The sequence below is a fragment of the Ranitomeya variabilis genome, chromosome 8 (genome assembly GCF_051348905.1).
Source record: "Ranitomeya variabilis isolate aRanVar5 chromosome 8, aRanVar5.hap1, whole genome shotgun sequence".
NCBI classification, from domain to species: Eukaryota; Metazoa; Chordata; class Amphibia; order Anura; family Dendrobatidae; genus Ranitomeya; species Ranitomeya variabilis.
The window spans coordinates 131,700,066-131,726,026 of record NC_135239.1 but is presented as its reverse complement, the minus strand read 5'-3'; the positions used below and the strand labels follow the sequence as shown (position 1 = coordinate 131,726,026).

Sequence of the window (25,961 nt, the reverse complement as noted above, 5' to 3'; positions counted from 1 at the left end):
AATGCCTGTGTGGAGGAAGCTGATCTGCATTCTTCTTGTCACAGATGTCAGAGAACTCTTTATATTCTGGAGGTAAAGAAAATACCTGTACAAGTGGCTCTGTAGCCATGGACTCAGGGACCGCTTCTGTTAACGCTGAGTTGCTCCTTGTTGGAAAGATAATCTCCTTGGTCTCCCAGTTGATAATTGGGTTCTGAGAACGCAACCAAGGAATGCCTAAAATCACAGGAAAATGAGGAGAAGAAATTAACAAGAAAGAAAGTTGCTCCTGATGATTAGGCTCCAACAAAATTTCAAGGGGTACGGTCTCCTGATCCACAGGCCCAGAGATTAAAGGTGACCCATCCACTGTTTCCATGGTAATTGGAGAGGCTCTTTGCTGAATTTCAATACCATGTTCCTTGACAAATGCGATATCCATGAAATTGCCACCTGTACCAAAGTCAATCATAGCTGCACTGGAAATCCACTGTCCTGAACACAGGATCTTAATAGGGAGAGAACAGTGAGAGTTCTTTTCCTTAAGTTCCTTGGGGGGTGAAGTCATAGAAAGTGAATGGAATACAGCATTTAAAGGCAGGCTACATTCAGAGATGTCAGATTCATCATCACAGTTGTCATACTCCCCTACTGCTGCTAGCACCTTGTTAGGCCGTCTAGGACACTTAGGACAATTGATCAAGAAGTGGTCAGACTGGCCGCAGTAGAACCATAGACTTTCACGAATGCGATGCTTGTGGCGCTCATTGATCTCATGCCTCTGAACGGAATCAATTTGCATGGGCACCGCCTCCTCCTCCCTTGATGTTTTACCTGCAGGCTCTTTGGAAGGAAGGGAAAAGTTAGAAATACAGTTATATGCAGCAAACTTCTCCTGCCTACGCTCAGTAAGGCGAATGTCTATGCGCACACAATGCTGTATAAATGTCTCTAGCTCTTGTGGTGACTCAGAGCGAGCTAGTTCATCTTTTACAATACTAGATAGAAACCTTTTAAAAATAGGCAATTGTGCATAACTGTCCCAATTGGTATCTACCGCTAATCTCCTGAATTCTGTAGCATACTCAATAACAGAACGTTTAGCCTGGCGTAAAGACAATAAAGCAGATTCAGCGGTTGCACGGCGATTAGGGTAATCAAACATTAATGCCATAGCGGCCAAGAAATCATGCAAGTTATTTAACCGTGGGTCACGAGACTCAATCATCGGATTCGCCCAGGCGAGGGCTCGTGCGGTCAGCAGCATTATTACACACAATACTTTGGATCTATCATTAGGAAAACGGTCAGCATGCACATCAAAATATAGCATACATTGATTCACAAAGCCACAAAATTTGTCGCGATCACCATTACATCTGAATGGGGGCAACTTAGGTGGGCTAGCTGGTGGCGGTTGCCCAGAGGGTAAAGTCGCTAGTGCAGCTATTTGCGTGCTTATGTCCTGAAAAGCCCATCCATACTGGGACTCTATGCCAGCAAGTTTGTTTTCCTGGGCTGCCATGCGGTTGCTTAAGTCCTGCAAAGTCTGTCCAAACACTTGTTGATTGTGTTCAAAGCTTCCAAACTTAACATAGTAAGGCCGAAAAAAGACATTTGTCCATCCAGTTCAGCCTATATTCCATCATAATAAATCCCCAGATCTACATCCTTCTACAGAACCTAATAAACCTAATTCTTTTGCAGACCTTCCACATCTTTCTGCAGTGATCTAATTATGGAAAACACCTGCTCTAATCTGCTCTCTGCAGTCATTGTTCCAGCATTCTCCTATTTTGGGGCTAGAGTATCCTGTAATAATTATAGGGGATAACTCAGGAGACTCTTTGCGTGGAACAAGACAACTACAGGACACAGTTTTATAAGTGGTAAAGTCTATATTATCACACGGTGATTCAAACAGGTGCAGAGAGAAACTCAAGTCCACAACACTTGGTGTAAATATTAAACGCAGCTTAGCAGTCTATAGGACACTTCAGAGGAAAATTCAATCACGCAGAAAGTCTATGAAGCACAATTATTCTTGAGGATACCTGACACAAATAAGTCCTTGTCTTAGTCCAAACACAGATAGATATGCTTATAACGCAGTTCAAATAATATCTTAGCACAACCAGGGAGGCCTGGGTAATAGTCTCAGGTTTTTGCAGAGCAGCAACAGCTTACATGTCCAGCAAATGCAGATGGAAGTAAACACGAGCAGCAGATGAAGGAGGATTACTGGAAACTGGTGTATGCAGCAGGAACTCAGAGCAGAGTAGCAGGATCACCACACAGGTTCACAAGAGCAGGTATATAGCCAGGGAGTCACCAGAGGTCAAGAGCTGGATGCAAGGCAGAATACTCTAGCACAGACTGAAGGCTAGGGTAGAATTTTATAGCAGGAAGACACAGTGCACACGAGACCAAAGACGCCATCTTGGAAAAGGGCAGTAATGCACAAAAGGTAATAAAAAATGTTCAGAGTCCTGACAGAAAGGTTTGTTAATGAAATTTTTTTTATATCTTTTCATTTCAGTGAACGATGTTAGGAAGAGATGGCGGTCTGTGACAGACCAATTCATCAAATCACAGAAGACTCCCAGTGGCAGCTCTCCGCCAAGGAAGAGGGTGCCATTTGCTGACCAGCTGCAGTTTATATTGAGTAGCCGGTGTTTGAGGAGGTAATTATATATCAAAATTTATTTTGTTTACTTCATGATTTCAAATAGTATTTTCTTAACATGATTTTTTATTTGGTCTACAGAACTGAAGGCAACGTCTACGGCCAAACACCACCGGACCATGAAGGTGACACCTCGGAGCACAATATAGGAGAGGATGTTGAAGACTGCAGGATGGTCAGCCAAGATTCTCTGGGGAACATGTCTTCCGCTGGAACATCAGAAGATTTGTCAGATACTTTTGGAGATATGGCCATTCCAGCTAATACAGGTGGAGTGTCTGAGTCCAACGATGCTTCTACTGCCTCGGACGCTGCATCCAGCTCTGGTGGTGGTGTGTCGAGGCACATGGGGATGGGGGCTGCTTCTGCCCGTCTGTGTCATTTAGGAGGGCGGCACCCAAGAAGTTAAAAATAACACAAGTTATCGAAAATCTAACTACCAGAATGCTCAATCTGCTTGACAATTCGGGGAAGCAAGATGAGCATGACAAATTTGGGCCACTATTGGCAGACCGCGGGTCATTCCATATCAAGTGATCCAAATATGAATATTTTTTTTACCTTACGTCTTTAGATTTTTTTTATTTTTTGTTTTTATGAAGTAAAACTTTAGTTAATTACAAATTAAAAGTTTAGAATTTTTTTCTTCATCAGTTAATTTTTTACAGATTTTTAAAGTTTTGAAAAAGCGCGGATTTTGGCCTGGTATGGCTTTACATTTTTTATCATATCTCGGGCTAGAATTAAGATATAGAGGTGGGAGAAGCATCATTTTTCTCAGAACGGTACCGACTTTCATTTGATATGTCACAAGACTATGGTTTTTTATATTTTGTTTTGGAGAAATCAAATAAAAAATTTTGATACGCAATTCTGAAAAAAACGTATGTTTTAAAATTGTGAAAACATGCATGTGTGTTTCTTGTGTCCTTGTTTATATTTGTACAGGGATTCAACTTGGGATCTATCAAATTTGTATTTTTTTTTAAGCCTTGAATCATCTGATTTTATGTTTGTGTGAGTTTCTTCCTTTTTTCTTTTCAAATTACAACTTATTGCATTCAACATTTATATGTAACAATAAAGAAACACAAAAAACAACGACTGAAGTGCCAGAATAAATACATCTTAATCATCATAACAACCTGCTCAGCATTTTAAACCTGAATTCATTGAACAAGCCAAAAGAAAAAACGTGATCACATCCTCAAGTGTGGTTTTCTAAATAGTCTGATCCTAATTATATGTTAAAAACAAGATTAAAAGAACCAATATTTCTACCACCTATTTATACATGGAACAATTTTTTTTCTACTATATCACTAAACATGTAATTTATGAAGTGTTTAAGAAGAATAGTCCAGTAGTTAAATCCTCTTTCTATAAAATATGAACTAATCAAACAATTAACAGTAGGTTTTTACACTGGCCTTCTATCACCAATGTGTCCCTTCTAGAGGATGAAATGTGATCTTGTCCATAAGCGCTAACTAGCAATGACCGTTTCCTTCTGTGTCAGAGCATGGACGGCCTGTCATGATGCTCGGCTCCACCTGAGTTATATCTGATTTTTGTTCACTTTTACAATGTCTGGTTTTCTTGGATACACAAAGGACGGCGCTGGACTAGAAGGTGCAGAAAAGTCACTTCTACGTCTTCATTTTCACAATCTTTGGAGAGTCCAGTAGCCGCCAGCCCTGATCATATTCACAGGTCACATAGCCAGTTGTCATCCATTGCCGATCTTGTGCCGCCTTCTACCACGTCATGGACGTCACTGTCTTTATTTCCACTACATGGGATGACAGTCCGGTATTGCTGAGTCCCTGTGATGGGTTCTGCTTCCTGTAACCGATGTTATAACAAACTCTCCTCCTCTTCGTAGTCCTGGTTTGTACAATACATGAACTGGATGTTAGGCCAGTCTCACACGTCCAGATAATTCCGGTACCGGAAAAAAACGGTACCGGAATTATCCGTGTCCGTGTGCCCCTGCGTTTCTGTGGCACATCAGTGTGGCACACGTGTGCCTCCCGTGTGCCCACTGGGTACCACACGCACCGTGCAGGAGACAGCGCTAAAGTTTAGCGCTGTCCCCTGCATCGTGCTGTAGCCGCGATTCATATCTTCTGTGCAGCAGCGTTTGCTGTAAAGAAGATATGAATAATCAATTTTTTTAGTGGTATTTCGTGTTTAAAATAAAGCTCCATGTCCCCACCCCCTGTGCGCCCCCCTGCTGTTCTGAAAATACTCACCCGGCTCCCTCGTTGGCTGTCGCTGCTTCCTGTCCTGGCCCCACCTATTACTGTATGCGGTCACGTGGGGCCGCTTATTTACAGTAATGAATATGCGGCTCCACCCCTATGGGAGGTGGAGCCGCATATTCATGACTGTAATCGGTGGCCCCACGTGACCGCATACAGTAGAAGGTGCGGCCAGGACAGGGCACTGCGAGGGAGGCGGGTGAGTATTTTCAGAACAGCGGGGGGGCACACGGGGTGGGAGGGGGGTGGGGACAGGGATCTTTATTTTAAACACGAAATACCACTAAAAAAATGGATTATTCATATCTTCTTTACAGCAAACGCTGCTGCACAGAATATATGAATCGCGGCTTCAGCACCATGTGGGGGGGACAGCGCTTACTGGAGCGCTGTCTCCTGCATGGCACACGGAGAACGTCCGTGTGCGGTACGTGTTTTACACGGACCAATTGACTTTAATGGGTACGTGTAATCCGTGCGCTCCAACGAACACTGACATGTCTCCGTGTTTGGCACACGGAGACACGGTCCGCAAAAAATCAATGACATCTGCACAGATGCATTGATTTTAATGTGTCTACGTGTGTCAGTGGCTCCGGTACGTGAGGAAACTGTCACCTCACGTACCGGAGCCACTGACGTGTGAAACCGGCCTTAAGGGTATGTGCACACGTCCGGATTTCTTGCAGAAATTTCCTGAAGAAAACCGGAAATTTTCTGCAAGAAATCAGCATTTTTTTTTTGCGTTTTTTTCCGTTTTTTTCGCGTTTTTTTTAGCATTCTGCAAGCGTAATTAGCTTGCAGAATGCTAAAGTTTTCCAAGCGATCTGTAGCATCGCTTGGAAAACTGACTGACCGGTTGGTCACACTTGTCAAACATACTGTGTGACAAGTGAGACCAACTTTTTACTATAGATGCAGCCTATGCAGCATCAATAGTAAAAGATAGAATGTTTAAAAATAATAAAAAAAATGCTTATACTCACCCAGACGATCTCCTCAGCGGCGTCCGTTCCTCTTCCTATAGCTGGTGTGTGCGCGCAGGACCTTCCATGACGTCGCGGTCATGTGAGCGGTCACATGACCGCTCACGACCAATCACAAGACAGTGACGTCATCACAGGTTCTTCACCGCACACCAGCTATGAGAACCGAAGCGGCAGCATGCAGCGGTGAGGCGGGAACACTGCGGGGGACATCGAAGGTGAGTATAGGACTATTTTTTATTTTAATTCTTTTATTTTTGGCCAATTATATGGTGCCCAGTGTGTGGAGGAGAGTCTCCTCTCCTCCACCCTGGGTACCAACCGCACATAATCTGCTTACTTCCCGCATGGTGTGCACAGCCCCGTGCGGGAAGTAAGCAGATCAATAGACTCCTAGGTGTGCGGAATCCCCGCAATTCCGCATTTTTAATGAACATGTTGCTTTTTTTTCCGCGATGCGATTTTTTCGCGGAAAAAATCGCAACATTTGCACAAAAAATGCGGAATACATGATAAATAATAGGAGGCATATGTTAGCGTTTTTTTCGCGTTTTTATCGCGGTTTTATAGCGGAAAAACCGCGAAAAAAAACGCAAAAAATCCTGACGTGTGCACATACCCTAAGAGTATTTTTCTCCCTCCATTTGAGGAGTTGCCTGGGTGATAAGATTTGGTGTGAATACGGCCTCTGGAGACCCGAGCTGCCGGCCTGTCATCTGCTCTGCAGTCACCGTCTACCCCTGGTCATCCTCAGCCCTAACAAAGCTTCCTCCTCTGTCCTCTCCTGCTTCTAAGTGGTAACATAATAAAATAATCCAGTAATATCTAAAAATCATGGATTATTTGGTAAATCTAGACCCCACACTGTTAGACCACAGGCTGAACAGATCTGAAATCAAGATTTTTGAACTGACACTGTAATAGTTTTATTTTTTTAAATATGATCCCATCACGATCCCAACATGTTTTTTGGTACAGATGTGGCTAGGAGCATAGCAGGCACATGTGCAGTTTTTGAAATTTTTAAATTAAACGTTTTTTTCGGAAATGCGTTTTAAAGTTTTGCGCTTGCGTTCGCATAGGTAAAATATTATCAAAGATACTCTTGTGACATATCTGGTGAAAGCCTGTATAGTTCTGAGTAGAATGGTGTTTATTTTGTTTCTCTATCTCTTTTCTAGCCTGAGTTATGGGGAGAAATGTAAAGGCAGGCAACACCGAAATTCGCACTTTTTCCGAACTTTGAAAATCAATAAAAAATAAAAAAAAATATCTAGAATTTTTTCTTCTTCACATTTTGCATTCTCTGACACACTATTACCAAATAACAAAATCTCAAAAGAATTAAAAATATAGTGGTAAAAATCATTGGTTCACTTGATATGGAATGACCCGCCTACGGACACTGCCACGGGACAAGCAGCAAATATACATGACAGCAGCCAATTGTCTGTTAATGGCTATTGATGGCACATCCACCCTTCCCCCAGCACAACATATCATGATGGGTATTTTTAACATTTTTAACCCCTTCCCGACCCATGACGCCACGTAGGCGTCATGAAAACCCGTGCCAATCCGACCCATGACGCCTATGTGGCGTCATGGAATGATCGCGTCGCTGCATAGCGGGTGAAAGGGTTAACTCCGATTTCACCCGATCTGCAGGGAGAGGGGGAGTGGTACTTCAGCCCAGGGGGGGTGGCTTCACCCCCCCCCGTGGCTACGATCGCTCTGATTGGCTGTTGAAAGTGAAACTGCCAATCAGAGCGATTTGTAATATTTCACCTAAAAAACTGGTGAAATATTACAATCCAGCCATGGCCGATGCTGCAATATCATCGGCCATGGCTGGAAATACTGAAGTGACCCCCCCACCCCACCGATCACCCCCCCAAGCCACCAATCTGTCCCGTAGTCCCCTCCGTCCTGTGCTCCGCTCCCCCGTCCTCCTGTCCGCTCCCCCCGTGCTCCTATGTCACCCCCCCTGTGCTCCGACGCCCCCCCGTGCGCCGATCCCCCCCCCCTTATACTTACCGAGGCTCCCGGTGCCCGTCCGCCTCCACCATGGGTGCTGCCATCTTCCAAAATGGCGGGCGCATGCTCAGTGCGCCCGCCGAATCTGCCGGCCGGCAGATTCATTACAAAGTACATTTTGATTGCTGTGGTAGGTTCTATCACAGCGATCAAAATAAAAAAAATAATAAACCCCCCCCCTTTATCACCCCCATAGGTAGGGACAATAATAAAATAAAGAAAATATTTTTTTTTCTTTTTCCACTAGGGTTAGGGTTAGAACTAGGGTTAGAACTAGGGGTAGGGTTAGGGGTAGGGTTAGGGTTACGGGTAGGGTTAGGGGTAGGGGTAGGGTTAGGGTTATGGCATGTGTACTCAGTGCGGATTTGGCTGCGGATCCACAGCGGATTGGCCGCGGATCTGCAGCGGATTGGCCGCGGATCTGCAGCGGATTGGCTGCGGATCCGCAGCGGATTGGCCACGGATCCGCAGTAGATTGGCCGCTGCGAATTCGTAGCAGTTTTCCATCAGGTTTACAGTACCATGTACACCTATGGAAAACCAAATCCGCTGTGCCCATGGTGCGGAAAATTCCGTGCAGAAACGCTGCGTTGTATTTTCCGCAGCATGTCAATTCTTTGTGCGGATTCCGCAGCGTTTTACACCTGTTCCTCAATAGGAATCCGCAGGTGAAATCCGCACAAAAAAACACTGGAAATCTACTGTAAATCCGCAGGTAAAACGCAGTACCTTTTACCTGCAGATTTTTCAAAAATCGTGCGGAAAAATCTCACACGAATCCGCAACGTGGGCACATAGCCTTAGGGTTAGGGTTGGAATTAGAGTTAGGGTTGGAATTAGGGCTAGGGTTGGAAATAGGGTTAAGATTAGGCTTGTGGTTAGGGTTACGGATAGGGTTAGGGGTGTGTTGGGGTTACAGTTGTGGTTAGGGTTGGGATTAGGGTTAGGGTTGGGATTAGGGTTAGGATTAGGGTTGGAATTAGGGTTACGGGTGTGTTGCGGTTAGGGTTGTGGTTAGGGGTGTGTTGAGGTTAGGGTTGTGATTAGGGTTATGGCTACAGTTGGGATTAGGATTAGGGGTGTGTTGGGGTTAGTGTTGAAGTTAGAATTGAAAGGTTTCCACTGTTTAGGCACATCAGGGGTCTCCAAACGCAACATGGCGCCACCATTGATTCCAGCCAATCTTGCGTTCAAAAAGTCAAATGGCGCTCCCTCCCTTCCAAGCCCCGACGTGCGCCCAAACAGTGGTTTACCCCCACATTTGGGGTACCAGCGTACTCAGGACAAACTGGGTAACAACTGTTGGGGCCCAATTTCTCCTGTTACCCTTGTGAAAATAAAAAATTGCTTGCTAAAACATCTTTTTTGAGGAAAGAAAAATGATTTTTTATTTTCACGGCTCTGCGTTGTAAACTTCTGTGAAGCACTTGGGGGTTGAACGTGCTCACCACACATCTAGATAAGTTCCTTGGGCGGTCTAGTTTCCAAAATGGGGTCACTTGTGGGGGGTTTCTACTGTTTAAGCATATCAGGGGCTCTGCAAACGTAACATGATGCCCGCAGACCATTCCATCAAAGTCTGCATTCCAAAACGTCACTACTTCCCTTCCAAGCCCCGGCATGTGCCCAAACAGTGGTTTACCCCCATATATGGGGTATCAGCGTACTCAGGAGAAACTGGACAACAACTTTTGGGTCCAATTTCTCCTGTTACTCTTGCAAAAATAAAAAATTCTGGGCTAAAAATTATTTTTGAGGAAAGGAAACACATTTATTATTTTCACGGCTCTGCGTTATAAACTTCTGTGAAGCACTTGGGGGTTCAAAGTGCTCACCACACATCTAGATTAGTTCCTTGGGAGGTCTAGTTTCCAAAATGGGGTCACTTGTGCGGGAGCTCCAATGTTTAGGCACACAGGGGCTCTCCAAACGCGACATGGTGTCCGCTAATGATTGGAGCTAATTTTCCATTCAAAAAGCCAAATGGCGTGCCTTCCCTTCCGAGCCCTGCCGTGCGCCCAAACAGTGGTTTACCCCCACATATGGGGTATCATCGTACTCAGGACAAACTGGACAACAACATTTGGGGTCCAATTTCTCCTATTACCCTTGGGAAAATAAAAAATTCTGGGATAAAAATCATTTTTGAGGAAAGAAAAATTATTTTTTATTTTCACGGCTCTGCGTTCTGTGAAGCACCTGGGGGTTATAAGTGCTCACTATGCATCTAGATAAGTTCCTTGGGGGGTCTAGTTTCCAAAATGGGGTCACTTGTAGGGGATCTCCAATGTTTAGGCACACAGGGGCTCTCCAAACGCGACATGGTGTCCGCTAACGATGGAGATAATTTTTCATTCAAAAAGTCAAATGGCGCTCCTTCCCTTCCGAGCCTTACCATGTGCCCAAACAGTGGTTTACCCCCACATGTGAGGTATCGGTGTACTCAGGGGAAATTGCCCAACAAAATTTAGGATCCATTTTATCCTGTTGCCCATGAGAAAATGAAAAAATTGAGGCTAAAATATTTTTTTTTGTGAAAAAAAAGTACTTTTTCATTTTTACGGATCAATTTGTGAAGCACCTGGGGGTTTAAAGTGCTCACTATGCTTCTAGATAAGTTCCTTGGGGGGTCTAGTTTCCAAAATGGGGTCACTTGTGGGGGAGCTCCAATGTTTAGGCACACGGGGGCTCTCCAAACGCGACATGGTGTCCGCTAAAGATTGGAGCCAATTTTTCATTGAAAGAGTCAAATGGCGCTCCTTCCCTTCCGAGCCCTGCCGTGCGTCCAAACAGTGGTTTACCCCCACATATGAGGTATCAGCGTACTCAGGACAAATTGGACAACAACGTACGTGGTCCAGTTTCTCCTTTTACCCTTGGGAAAATAAAAAAAATTGTTGCTAAAAGATCATTTTTGTGACTAAAAAGTTAAATGTTCATTTTTTACTTCATGTTGCTTCTGCTGCTGTGAAACACCTGAAAGGTTAATAAACTTCTTGAATGTGGTTTTGAGCACCTTGAGGGGTGCAGTTTTTAGAATGGTGTCAATTTTGGGTATTTTCAGCCATATAAAACCCTCAAAATGACTTAAAATGTGAGGTGGTCCCTAAAAAAAATGGTTTTGTAAATTTTGTTGTAAAAATGAGAAATCACTGGTCAAATTTAAACCCTTATAACTTCCTAGCAAAAAAAAAATTTGTTTCCAAAATTGTGCTGATGTAAAGTAGAAATGTGGGAAACGTTATTTATTAACTATCTTGTGTCACATAACTCTCTGGTTTAACAGAATAAAAATTCAAAATGTGAAAATTGCGAAATTTTCAAAATTTTCGCCAAATTTCCGTTTTTTTCACAAATAAACTCAGAAATTATCGACCTAAATTTACCACTAACATGAATCCCAATATGTCACGAAAAAACAGTCTCAGAATCGCTAGGATCCGTTGAAGCGTTCCTGAGTTATTACCTCATAAAGGGACACTGGTCAGAATAGCAAAAAACGGCAAGGTCATTAAGGCCAAAATAGGCTGGGTCATGAAGGGGTTAATAACCCCATTGTGCCTCCATCACCACCACCAGCAGCTGCATCGCTGCATTTTGGGCAGGCGGCACCATACAGGCCCAACAATGTTGACGCCTACAGTTATGGCCATACACCAGTACCTACTGCAACTGGCCATCGTACCAGTACGCCAAATTAAAGTCTCTCCTCCCAACAAGACTTATTTCCTGGTTATGGATATAACCCTGAATATCACCAATTTTGAGTTTTGACGTTTCCTCTGTTAGGCTTTGAGATGGGAATTTGGACAATGTTTGACCAAGTGTGTTCCAGTACAAATATGAAAAAGTTATTTATAGTTAGTTAAAGTATATGTCTGTTTCCGAAAAAAAATGTTTTATAATGAAAAAAAATGATAAAACAAAAAAAAAAATTGGGAGTGGGTTCCTCCTGAACAGTCAAATGGATGAGATCAAACAAACCAAAGCCTTGCGCTGTTTACCTCCCGTCCTTCTGCATAAGTGGGCTGTGGAAAATTAAACAATCTGGCGAACCCTGAAAATTTCACTGCAATTCCATGTTCATTTTAATTTCATAGAAACATGAAACGTATCGGCTTTGTAATTTTTGATAATACATCTGCTTCTGTATCCTCCTGGACTGATCTTCTATTCATTTTCTTGTATTTAATAAAATTATATTTAAGTTTAATAAAAAGTGTTTTCTTTGAACAACTTTGTGAATTTGTATTATTAAAAACATGTAGTATTTGCATAGTTAAAGTATGTGAAGAGTGGGTTATGTGATCTGATGAAGTGACAGTGAAAACAAAATAAATGGAAACGAAAATTTTTTAGACAATCGAAATTTGTATTAATTTACAATTATTTGCTTTAATATTGATGATTCGAAACGGGCCTTGGTAGATTGGGAATTAGGCGTCGCATGTTCTCTGGTGTAATCTTTGCCGTACAGGCTGGGGCCTTGGTAGATTGGGGATTAGGCATCACGTGTTCTCTGGTGTTATCATCTTAGCCGTACAGGCTGGGGCCTTGAATCTGTTTAGGCATCCAATCTTCACTGCAGTTCACGCTGCTCAACACCGGCACAGGAGTATTGCCAGTGCACGGCACCTTCAGGACTCATGAAGTAGCCAGCGAAGGTTTCTCTCACACGCACACCCGAGTTACATTGCCTTCCTTGACCAAAGTTGTCCACTGCAATTAATTCTGACACCTGTGGCCCCTCAACAACCTCTGTGCTGTATTCCCGAGCATAGTTGTGGAGCACACAGCATGCCTTTATCACAGTATCAACGGTCTCTGTATCTAACTGGATGGCAGTGTGAAAGATCCTCCACCGACTACACATGATCCCGAAGGTACATTCCACATATCTTCGTGCACGGCTCAGCCTATAATTAAAAATCCTCCGCCGGTCATCCAGTGCTCTTTGTGGGTATGGGCGCAGCAGGTTGGGCTTTAAGGGAAATGCCTCATCCGATACCATCACAAAGGGCACTGGATGTGTGGAACCCGGCAAAGGTCTTAGGGCTGGGAGCATTCCACCATCTCGAAGAATTTGAAGTCCAATCTGTGATGATTGCAGCACCCGAGAGTCCCCAGAACTGCCATAAGCACCGACGTCGATGGCAACAAACTTGTAATGTGCGTCAGCTACCGCCATCAGGACCACAGAAAAATATACTTCTTATAATTAAAGAAGTGTGATCCTGATCTTGGTGGCTTCAGCACTCTCACATGTTTGCCATTGACAGCACCTACGCAGTTGGGGAAATTGGCCGCAGTTTGAAAGCCTGCTGCAACCTGCAGCCAAGTCTCCTCGGTTGGGCAAGGCATCACGATGGGCTGCAACTTCTGCCAGATGATGGTACATGTGCACCTCACAATTTGAGAGATGGTGGAATTGCCAACCCTAAATTGGAGGTGCAGGGATGTGTAGCTCTCTCTTGTGGCTAAAAACCTGAAAAAAAAAAATTAGAATGCCTAAGAAAATTAATTTTATGTAATGCAAGATAAAAAATACAAATCATGGGCACTATATCTGTCATCATAATGGCGCAGTGTGGCAGCATTATGAGGGCACTGGCAGCATTATGGCGCAGTGTGGCAGCATTATGGGGGCAATAGCAGCTTTGTGGCGCATTGTGGCAGCATTATGAGGGCAACAGCAGCATTGTGGCAGCATTATGGGGGCATTGGCAGCATTATGGCACAGTGTGGCAGCATTATGGGGGCAATAGCAGCATTGTGGCGCAGTGTGGCAGCATTATGGGGGCAATAGCAGCATTGTGGCGCAGTGTGGCAGCATTATGAGGGCAATAGCAGCATTGTGGCGCAGTGTGGCAGCATTATGGGGGCAATAGCAGCTTTGTGGTGCATTGTGGCAGCATTATGGGGGCAATAGCAGCATTGTGGCAGCATTATGGGGGCACTGGCAGCATTATGGCGTAGTGTGGTAGCATTATGAGGGCAATAGCAGCATTGTTTCAGCATTATGGGGGCACTGGCAACATTATGGCGCAGTGTGGCAGCATTATAAGGCAATAGCAGCATTGTGGCGCAGTGTGGCAGCATTATGGGGGCAATAGCAGCTTTGTGGCAGCATTATGGGGGCACTGGCAGCATTATGGCGCAGTGTGGCAGCATTATGAGGGCAATAGCAGCATTGTGGCAGCATTATGGGGGCACTGGCAGCATTATGGTGCAGTGTGGCAGCATTATGGGGGCAATAGCAGCATTGTGGCGCAGTGTGGCAGCATTATGGGGGCAATAGCAGCATTGTGGCGCAGTGTGGCAGCATTATGGGGGCAATAGCAGCATTGTGGCACAGTGTGGCAGCATTATGGGGGCAATAGCAGCTTTGTGGCGCATTGTGGCAGCATTATGGGGGCAATAGCAGCATTGTGGCAGCATTATGGGGGCACTGGCAGCATTATGAGGGCAATAGCAGCATTGTGGCAGCATTATAGGTGCACTGGCAGCATTATGGCGCAGTGTGGCAGCATTATGGGGGCAATAGCAGCATTGTGGCTCAGTGTGGCAGCATTATGGGGGCACTGGCAGCATTAATTATGGGGGCAATGTGTCTGGGAGTATGTGTAAAAAAAAAATTGGCCTTACCTCAAGGTGATGAGCAGCCTTTCCTCTGCAGAGATTGCTCTACGGATGATCGTATCTTCATAACTGAGGTGTGGACCAAGAATAATCAGAAGACGATCAAATGCCTCAATGGAAAGCCAGCAAAACTGAATAAATTTATCTGAATGCCAAAACAAGAAAAGTACTTAGCAACATCATATCATTAGAATATTGAATATTTATTCTCCAATTCTATATGCTAATTAATCATGGACATTAAATGCATCAGTCGCAATATATATCAAAAGAGGAGGAGAATGTGGAAAACCACAAAACACGACCAAAAGATCCAAAATATATTATGAGAAAACTTTATTAGGATAGTATAGGGATTACATGGGGAACGTGTGCAAATGCAAGCAGAAAGTGCAAAAAGTGCAAACAACCGCTCTGACCCGGACTTATCACACTCACAATGTGTGCTGTTGTGAATTCCGTCTGGGCTCCCTCTGGTGGCCTTTAGCGATACTGCGGGTCTGGAGCTGAGCTCAGCTGCCTCATTTCCTGCTATGCTGGTTCCTATTTAACTCCACCTGGACCTTTATTTGTTGCCTGCTGTCGTTGTATTCAGTACTGGTTCTGACCTCTACTGGATCTCCCTGGTGACCTGTCTCTTTCTGAGAAGCTAAGTCTTGCTAGTTCTTTTTGCTCATTGTTTCCTTGAATATGTTTCTCAGTATATGATGTGTTCAGTCCAGCTTGCTTATATGTGATTTTTCGCTTGCTGGTAGCTCTGGGGTGCAGAGTGCGCCCCTCACATCGTGAGTCGGTGTGGGGGTTCTTGTACTTTCTGCGTGGATAGTTTTTGTACCGACCGCACAGATCCCTTGCTTTCTTCTGTCTATTTAGTGTTAGCGGGCCTCATTTGCTTAAACCTGTTTTTCATGCCTACGTTTGTATTTTCCCCTTAACTCACCGTTATTATTTGTGGAGGGCTGTCTAAACTTTGGGGGTCATTTCTCTGAGGCAAGTGAGGCTTTGCTTTCTCTCTAGGGGTAGCCAGTTTCTTAGGCTGTGAAGAGGCGTCTAGGTTTTTAGGTAACGCGCCACGGCTGCCTTTAGTATGTGTGGATAGGATCAGGATTGCGGTCGGTATAGTTCCCACATCCCCGGAGCTGGTCCTACAATTCAGGTTTACCTATCAGGTCAGTTTTGTGATCCTACCACCGGATCATAACAGTACAGCAGGCCAGTAAAGAGTTAATGCATCGCAAAAGAGGGATAAGAGAAATCCTGAGTTCATTTTTTTTTTCCTCTGCAGTGTCTAGCCTCTCTCCTCCCCTTAATTTCTGGGTGGTTCAGAATTCAGCTGCAGCTATGGACCTTCAGAGTCTGTCTTCTAGTGTGGATCATCTCACTGCTAGGGTACAAGGCATTCAGGATTATGTAGTCCGCAGTCCTATGTCAGAGCCTAAGATACCTATTCCTGAGCTGTTCTCCGGAGACAGATCTAGGTTTTTGAACTTTAAAAATAATTGCAAATTGTTCCTTTCTCTGAGACCTCGTTCCTCTGGTGATCCGGTTCTGCAAGTTAAAATTATTATTTCTTTGTTGCGTGGTGACTCTCAAGATTGGGCATTCTCTCTGGCGCCAGGAGATCCTGCATTGCAAAATGTGGATGCGTTTTTTCTGGCGCTTGGAGTGCTTTATGAGGAACCTAATCTGGTAGACCAAGCAGAAAAGGTTTTGCTGGCTCTCTCCCAGGGTCTGGATGAAGCAGAGGTTTACTGTCAGAAGTTTAGGAAATGGTCTGTGCTCACTCAGTGGAATGAGTGTGCCCTGGCAGCGATTTTCAGAAAGGGTCTTTCTGAAGCCATTAAGGATGTTATGGTGGGGTTCCCCACGCCTGCGGGTCTGAATGAGTCAATGTCTTTGGCCATTCAGATTGATCGGCGTTTGCGGGAGCGCAAACCAGTGCACCATCTGGCGGTATTTTCTGAGCAGAAGCCTGAGTCTATGCAATGTGACAGAATTCTGACCAGAATTGAACGGCAAAATCACAGACGTCAGAATGGGTTGTGCTTTCACTGTGGTGATTCTGCTCATGTTATCTCAGATTGTTCTAAGCGCACAAAAAACTTTGCTAAGTCTGTCACCATTGGTACTGTACAGCCTAAATTCATTTTGTCTGTTACTTTGATTTGCTCTCTGTCATCCTACTCAGTTATGGCTTTTGTGGATTCAGATGCTGCCCTGAATTTGATGGATTTGTCTTTTGCCAGGCGCTGTGGTTTTATCTTGGAGCCTTTGCAATTCCCTATTCCACTAAAGGGAATTGATGCCACGCCATTGGCCAAGAATAAACCTCAGTACTGGGCTCAAGTGACCATGTGCATGACTCCTGCACATCAGGAGGTGATTCGATTTCTTGTGTTACATAATTTGCATGATGTTGTCGTGTTAGGTCTGCTATGGCTGCAGGCTCATAATCCAGTCCTGGATTGGAAAGCAATGTCTGTGTCAAGTTGGGGTTGCCAGGGAATTCATGGCGATGCTCCTTTGGTGTCAATTGCTTCTTCTACTCCTTCTGAGGTCCCTGAATTTTTGTCGGACTACCAGGATGTATTTGATGAGCCCAAGTCCAGTGCCCTACCCCCTCATAGGGATTGTGATTGTGCCATAAATTTGATTCCTGTTAGTAAGTTCCCTAAGGGACGACTTTTTAATTTGTCTGTACCAGAACATGCCGCTATGCGGAGTTATATCAAGGAGTCTTTGGAGAAGGGGCATATTCGCCTGTCCTCGTCCCCTTTGGGTGCGGGGTTCTTTTTTGTGGCCAAGAAGGATGGTTCTCTGAGACCCTGTATAGATTATCACCTTCTAAATAACATCACGGTCAAATTTCAGTATCCTTTGCCACTGTTGTCCGATCTGTTTGCTCGGATTAGGTGGGCCAGTTGGTTCACCAAGATAGATCTTCGTGGAGCGTATAATCTTGTGCGTATAAAGCAGGGCGATGAATGGAAAACAGCATTTAATACGCCCGAAGGCCATTTTGAGTACTTGGTGATGCCTTTTGGGCTTTCTAATGCCCCTTCTGTGTTCCAGTCCTTCATGCACGACATCTTCCGAGAGTATCTGGATAGGTTTATGATTGTGTATCTAGATGATATTTTGGTCTCTTCTGATGATTGGGAATCTCATGTGAAGCAGGTCAGGATGGTATTTCAGGTCCTGCGAGCCAATGCCTTGTTTGTGAAGGGCTCTAAATGTCTCTTCGGAGTCCAGGTTTCCTTTTTGGGCTTTATTTTTTCTCCTTCTACCATTGAGATGGATCCAGTCAAGGTCCAGGCTATTTATGACTGGACTCAACCTACATCGGTAAAGAGTCTTCAGAAGTTCTTGGGTTTTGCTAATTTTTACCGTCGCTTCATAACTAATTTTTCTAGTGTGGTTAAGCCTTTGACGGATTTGACCAAGAAGGGTTCTGATGTGACGAATTGGTCTCCTGCGGCCGTGGAAGCCTTTCAGGAGCTCAAACGTCGGTTCTCTTCGGCTCCTGTCTTGCATCAGCCGGATGTTTCTCTGCCCTTCCAGGTCGAGGTTGATGCTTCTGAGATTGGAGCAGGGGCTGTCTTGTCACAGAGAAGCTCTGATGGCTCTGTGATGAGGCCATGTGCTTTCTTTTCAAGAAAGTTTTCGCCTGCCGAGCGGAATTATGATGTTGGTAATCGGGAGTTGTTGGCAATGAAGTGGGCATTTGAGGAGTGGCGACATTGGCTTGAGGGAGCCAAACATCGTGTGGTGGTCTTGACGGATCACAAGAATTTGACTTATCTCGAGTCTGCTAAGCAGCTGAATCCTAGACAGGCTCGATGGTCGCTGTTTTTCTCCCGTTTCGATTTCGTGGTTTCATACCTTCCGGGTTCGAAGAACGTGAAGGCTGATGCTCTTTCTAGGAGCTTTGTGCCTGACTCTCCGGGAGTTTCTGAACCGGCTGGTGTCCTCAAAGAAGGGGTGATTTTGTCTGCCATCTCCCCTGATTTATGATGGGTACTGCAGGAATTTCAGGCCAATAGACCTGATCGTTGTCCACCGGAGAGACTGTTTGTCCCGGATAGATGGACCAGTAGAGTCATTTCCGAGGTTCATTCTTCGGTGTTGGCGGGTCACCCTGGGATTTTTGGTACCAGGGATTTGGTGGCTAGGTCCTTTTGGTGGCCTTCCTTGTCGCAAGATGTGCATTCCTTTGTGCAGTCCTGTGGAATTTGTGCTCGGGCCAAGCCTTGCTGTTCTCGTGCCAGTGGATTGCTTTTGCCTTTGCCTGTCCCGAAGAGGCCCTGGACAAATATTTCCATGGATTTTATTTCGGATCTTCCAGTCTCTCAGAAGATGTCTGTTATCTGGGTGGTTTGTGATCGTTTTTCTAAAATGGTCCATTTGGTGCCCTTGCCTAAGCTGCCTTCCTCCTCCGATTTGGTTCCACTGTTTTTTCAGAATGTGGTTCGTTTGCATGGTATTCCTGAGAATATTGTGTCTGACAGAGGATCCCAGTTTGTGTCCAGATTTTGGCAGTCCTTTTGTGCTAAGATGGGCATTGAATTATCTTTTTCATCGGCCTTCCATCCTCAGACGAATGGCCAAACCGAGCGAACTAATCAGACCTTGGAGACTTATCTGAGATGTTTTGTTTCTGCTGATCAGGATGATTGGGTGACTTTTTTGCCATTGGTTGAGATCGCCCTCAATAATCGGGCTAGTTCTGCTACTTTGGTTTCGCCTTTTTTTTGCAATTCTGGTTTTCATCCTCGTTTTTCCTCAGGTCAGGTTGAGCCTTCTGACTGTCCTGGGGTGGATTCTGTGGTGGATAGGTTGCAGCAGATTTGGAACCACGTGGTGGACAATTTGATGTTGTCACAAGAGAAGGCTCAGCGCTTTGCTAACTGCCGGCACTGTGTGGGTACCCGACTTCGTGTGGGGGATTTGGTGTGGTTGTCTTCTCGTTATGTTCCGATGAAGGTTTCCTCTCCTAAGTTCAAGCCTCGTTTCATCGGTCCTTATAAGATTTTGGAAATCCTCAACCCTGTCTCATTTCGTTTGGACCTCCCAGCATCATTTGCCATTCACAATGTGTTCCATAGGTCATTGTTGCGGAGATATGTGGTGCCTGTGGTTCCTTCTGTTGATCCTCCTGCTCCGGTCTTGGTCGAGGGAGAATTGGAGTATGTGGTGGAGAAGATCTTGGATTCTCGTGTTTCGAGACGAAAGCTTCAGTACTTGGTTAAGTGGAAGGGCTATGGTCAGGAGGATAATTCCTGGGTTGTCGCCTCTGATGTCCATGCGGCCGATTTGGTTCGTGCCTTTCATTCGGCTCGTCCTGATCGGCCTGGGGGCTCTGGTGAGGGTTCGGTGACCCCTCCTCAAGGGGGGGTACTGTTGTGAATTCCGTCTGGGCTCCCTCTGGTGGCCTTTAGCGATACTGCGGGTCTGGAGCTGGGCTCTGCTGCCTCATTTCCTGCTATGCTGGTTCCTATTTAACTCCACCTGGACCTTTATTTGTTGCCTGCTGTCGTTGTATTCAGTACTGGTTCTGACCTCTCCTGGATCTCCCTGGTGACCTGTCTCTTTCTGAGAAGCTAAGTCTTGCTAGTTCTTTTTGCTCATTGTTTCCTTGAATATGTTTCTCAGTATATGATGTGTTCAGTCCAGCTTGCTTATATGTGATTTTTCGCTTGCTGGTAGCTCTGGGGTGCAGAGTGCGCCCCTCACATCGTGAGTCAGTGTGGGGGTTCTTGTACTTTCTGCGTGGATAGTTTTTGTACCGACCGCACAGATCCCTTGCTTTCTTCTGTCTATTTAGTGTTAGCGGGCCTCATTTGCTTAAACCTGTTTTTCATGCCTACGTTTGTATTTTCCCCTTAACTCACCATTATTATTTGTGGGGGGCTGTCTAAACTTTGGGGGTCATTTCTCTGAGGCAAGTGAGGCTTTGCTTTCTCTCTAGGGGTAGCCAGTTTCTTAGGCTGTGAAGAGGCGTCTAGGTTTTTAGGTAACGCTCCACGGCTGCCTTTAGTGTGTGTGGATAGGATCAGGATTGCGGTCGGTATAGTTCCCACATCCCCGGAGCTGGTCCTACAATTCAGGTTTACCTATCAGGTCAGTTTTGTGATCCTACCACCGGATCATAACAGTGTGCATATAACAGCATGTTTAGCTTTACAAGTTAGCGTTGCAATATAAAAAGCCATACAGAGTAAAACATCTTACGGTACTGCGACATAATACATGCTACTACAATATTAGGGGAACATAGTGGGTAATTCAGCAAAAATTATTGTAAGCCTACATAGAGGCACAAGCCACACTGCACATAGGCACAGCAGCGATACCTCAATCCCATCCTGGCATTTAGCAAAGCAATATATTGCTACAAAATCTATATAGGACTAGCCACAGGTAGAGTACCCCAACTAGCATTCCTATTATGGCCGGTAATGTACCGGTTCTTCTTTCATCAAATGTAGCACCGCAGCATGAGTGTGATAAAATTTACCTTAATGATGGCGGCAACACGTGTGAGGGTCCGGGTCAGCGCGTTACCCGACGCGCGTTTCGGAGGGTCACTCCTTCGTCAGGGGATAGATAAGTGAGCACAAACGCCGAGTTAAAAATACCGCTGTACCAGAAATGGTGATGACGCGTACTGGAAGTGATGCGTGTGTAGCCAAGCCAACCCAGGACACCCAGAGGCAGCGGCATCTGACAGTGGGAGGTGGCCTGGCCAGTCACCGCCCCCACACAGACGCCAAAAACCAGCAGGTACACTGGGGCAAGACTCGCAAATGCATATAGCCGCGCCATCATCACCCCTGCTAATATGGAAATTGTAGCTACAAATTTGCAAAGGAGACCACACTATGCCATGCCCAGTATGCTGCAGCATAAACGTCACCTGTGACATGTCCAGCATACTGCGGCATAGCAAACCATAAGGCCCACAGTAGACCCGTATAAATGTAGGTGCATATATATAACTACATGCGCACACATATACACATAAACACCATTCCATATACCACCCCCATCCATAAACACAATGCATGTCAAGAGAAAACCTAGACGTATGAAAACGCATCACATGCTTCATCATATAAGCTAATATCACATAATAATAGTAACTTAGCATCTAATACATATCATCCAAGTGGAAGCCATAACATGATGAACTAGATGGGTATTTCCTGAAGGAACTACAGATAGTGCTTTGGAATGGTGCCCGGGCTGCCCCTGCAACTTTCACACTTAGGTGCCCCTCAGGCGCTGGCTTGGTAGTTGTAGCCCCTAAAGGGGTGAGGCCACTCTGGGTCCGATTTGGTGGGCGGGGTCACTCTGGGACCGATTTGGTGGGCGGGGTCACTCTGGGACCGATTTGGTGGGCGGGGTCACTCTGGGACCGATTTGGCGGGCGGGGTCACTCTGGGACCGATTTGGCGGGCGGGGTCACTCTGGGACCGATTTGGCGGGCGGGGTCACTCTGGGTCCGATTTGGCGGCCCGGGTCACTCTGGGTCCGATTTGGCGGCCCGGGTCACTCTGGGTCCGATTTGGCGGCCCGGGTCACTCTGGGTCCGATTTGGCGGCCCGGGTCACTCTGGGTCCGATTTGGCGGCCCGGGTCACTCTGGGTCCGATTTGGCGGCCCGGGTCACTCTGGGTCCGATTTGGCGGCCCGGGTCACTCTGGGTCCGATTTGGCGGCCCGGGTCACTCTGGGTCCGATTTGGCGGCCCGGGTCACTCTGGGTCCGATTTGGCGGCCCGGGTCACTCTGGGTCCGATTTGGCGGCCCGGGTCTCTCTGGGTCCGATTTGGCGGCCCGGGTCACTCTGGGTCCGATTTGGCGGCCCGGGTCACTCTGGGTCCGATTTGGCGGCCCGGGTCACTCTGGGTCCGATTTGGCGGCCCGGGTCACTCTGGGTCCGATTTGGCGGCCCGGGTCACTCTGGGTCCGATTTGGCGGCCCGGGTCACTCTGGGTCCGATTTGGCGGCCCGGGTCACTCTGGGTCCGATTTGGCGGCCCGGGTCACTCTGGGTCCGATTTGGCGGCCCGGGTCACTCTGGGTCCGATTTGGCGGCCCGGGTCACTCTGGGTCCGATTTGGCGGCCCGGGTCACTCTGGGTCCGATTTGGCGGCCCGGGTCACTCTGGGTCCGATTTGGCGGCCCGGGTCACTCTGGGTCCGATTTGGCGGCCCGGGTCACTCTGGGTCCGATTTGGCGGCCCGGGTCACTCTGGGTCCGATTTGGTGGCCCGGGTCACTCTGGGTCCGATTTGGCGGGCGGCGCCACTCTGGGTCCGATTTGGCGGGCGGCGCCACTCTGGGTCCGATTTGGCGGGCGGCGCCACTCTGGGTCCGATTTGGCGGGCGGCGCCACTCTGGGTCCGATTTGGCGGGCGGCGCCACTCTGGGTCCGATTTGGCGGGCGGCGCCACTCTGGGTCCGATTTGGCGGGCGGCGCCACTCTGGGTCCGATTTGGCGGGCGGCGCCACTCTGGGTCCGATTTGGCGGGCGGCGCCACTCTGGGTCCGATTTGGCGGGCGGCGCCACTCTGGGTCCGACTTGACGGGCGGCGCCACTCTGGGTCCGATTTGGCGGGCGGGGGCACTCTGGGTCCGATTTGGCAAGCGGGGGCACTCTGGTCCGATTTGGTGGGCTGGGTCCGATTTGGTGAGCGGGGCAATAATGATAAGACTACAGATAGTGCTTTGTAATTGTGCTGTACTGTCACTTTAAGAGCTGATATTATCTGACAAAACTTGTGACCTGGTGGGCTGGTAGAGTTTATAGGCGTTGGCATAGTAACTGGGTCTCACTGCGCATATCAATGAGGTAATCAGCCAGGTGGCAGTTATTTTTAGAAATTGCCTCAGAAATCAGGCCCATTATAAACGTATTGGAAAATTTCCCTATTGAAACGCATTGAGACACTTTTTTCAAACGCAAATTGCGCCAAAACTACAAATCCGATCGACACGAAAAATACTTAGCACACCTCTCGTGGACGCTGGCTTCGAAATGACGCCTCACTGAAGTCTGTGAGTGCAGCGGTATGGGCCGCATTAATTGCGGAAAAAAGCCTAATAATAATAATAACTAGATGGGTATTTCCTGAAGGAACTACAGATAGTGCTTTGGAATGGTGCCCGGGCTGCCCCTGCAAGACTTTCACACTTGGGTGCCCCTCAGATGCTGGTTTGGTAGTTGTAGCTCCTCAGGGTTGAGGATTTGGCGGGCGGCGCCACTCTGGGTCCGATTTGGCGGGCGGCGCCACTCTGGGTCCGATTTGGCGGGCGGCGCCACTCTGGGTCCGATTTGGCGAGCGGCGCCACTCTGGGTCCGATTTTGCGGGCGGCGCCACACTGGGTCCGATTTTGCGGGCGGTGCCACACTGGGTTCGATTTTGCAGGCGGCGCCACTCTGGGTCCGATTTGGCGGGCGGCGCCACTCTGGGTCCGATTTGGTGAGCGGGGCAATAATTATAATAAGACTACAGATAGTGCTTTGAAATTGTGCTGTGCTATCACTTTAAGAGCTGATATTATCTGGCAAAACTGTGCTGGTGTGGTCATGTACAGTTCGCAGGCGTTGGCATAGTAACTGGGCCTGACTGCACATATCAATGAGCTAATCAGCCAGGTGGCAGGTGGCAGTACATTTCAAATTGCCTCAGAAACCCGGCCATTATAACCTATGGGAAAATTTCCCTATTGAAATGCATTACAATGAGGGGAAAAAACATTTTCAAACGCAAATTGCGCCAAAACTACAAATCCGATCGACACGAAAAATACTTAGCACACCTCTTGGGGACGCTGGCTTCGAAATGACACCTCACTGGAGTCTGTGAGTGAAGCGGTTCGGGCCGCATTACGTGCGGACTGAATAATAATAAGAATAACTAGATGGGTATTTCCTGAAGGAACTACAGATAGTGCTTTGGAATGGTACCCAGGCTGCCCCTGGAAGAGTTTTACACTTGCATACCCCTCAGGACCGATTTGGTGGGTGGGGCACCTCAGGTGCCAATTTGGTGGGCTGGGCCACTCTGGGTCCGATTTGGTGGGCCGGGCCACTCTGGGTCCGATTTGGTGGGCCGGGTCACTCTGGGTCCGATTTGGTGGGCCGGGTCACTCTGGGTCCGATTTGGTGGGCCGGGTCACTCTGGGTCCGATTTGGTGGCCCGGGTCACTCTGGGTCCGATTTGGTGGCCCGGATCACTCTGGGTCCGATTTGGTGACCCGGGTCACTCTGGGTCCGATTTGGTGGCCCGGGTCACTCTGGGTCCGATTTGGTGGCCCGGGTCACTCTGGGTCCGATTTGGAGGCCCGGGTCACTCTGGGTCCGATTTGGTGGCCCGGGTCACTCTGGGTCCGATTTGGTGGCCCGGGTCACTCTGGGTCCGATTTGGTGGCCCGGGTCACTCTGGGTCCGATTTGGTGGCCCGGGTCACTCTGGGTCCGATTTGGTGGCCCGGGTCACTCTGGGTCCGATTTGGTGGCCCGGGTCACTCTGGGTCCGATTTGGTGGCCCGGGTCACTCTGGGTCCGATTTGGTGGCCCGGGTCACTCTGGGTCCGATTTGGTGGCCCGGGTCACTCTGGGTCCGATTTGGTGGCCCGGGTCACTCTGGGTCCGATTTGGTGGCCCGGGTCACTCTGGGTCCGATTTGGTGGGCCGGGTCACTCTGGGTCCGATTTGGTGGGCCGGGTCACTCTGGGTCCGATTTGGTGGGCCGGGTCACTCTGGGTCCGATTTGGTGGGCCGGGTCACTCTGGGTCCGATTTGGTGGGCCGGGTCACTCAGGGTCCGATTTGGTGGGCCGGGTCACTCTGGGTCCGATTTGGTGGGCCGGGTCACTCTGGGTCCGATTTGGTGGGCCGGGTCACTCTGGGTCCGATTTGGTGGGCCGGGTCACTCTGGGTCCGATTTGGTGGGCCGGGTCACTCTGGGTCCGATTTGGTGGGCCGGGTCACTCTGGGTCCGATTTGGTGGGCCGGGTCACTCTGGGTCCGATTTGGTGGGCCGGGTCACTCTGGGTCCGATTTGGTGGGCCGGGTCACTCTGACTGACAGCAGGATAAGGGAATGGCTGATAACAGAGAGAATAGACTGACAGCAGGACAGGGGAATTGCTGATAACAGAGAGAATAGACTGACAGCAGGACAGGGGAATGGCTGATAACAGAGAAAAATAGACTGACAGCAGTACGGGGAATGGCTGATAACAGAGAGAAATAGACTGACAGCAGGACGGGGAATGGCTGAAAACAGAGAGAATAGACTGACAGCAGGACAGGGGAATGGCTGATAACAGAGAGAATAGACTGACAGCAGGATGGGGAATGGCTG

General features: G+C 47.4%; 1 protein-coding gene across 1 annotated transcript in view; it reads left to right on the top strand.

The window, feature by feature from the left end:
* The window catches only part of LOC143787502 (uncharacterized), a 78,702-nt gene extending 74,654 nt beyond the window's left edge, over positions 1-4,048 (top strand). The window contains exons 2-3 of the mRNA XM_077276299.1: positions 2,519-2,663; positions 2,747-4,048. Of these exons, the coding sequence (XP_077132414.1) occupies positions 2,519-2,663; positions 2,747-3,074 (473 nt within the window). The 3' untranslated portion in view covers positions 3,075-4,048. The remainder of the gene's footprint in view (positions 1-2,518; positions 2,664-2,746) is intronic.
* The last annotated feature ends 21,913 nt before the right edge of the window (positions 4,049-25,961 follow it).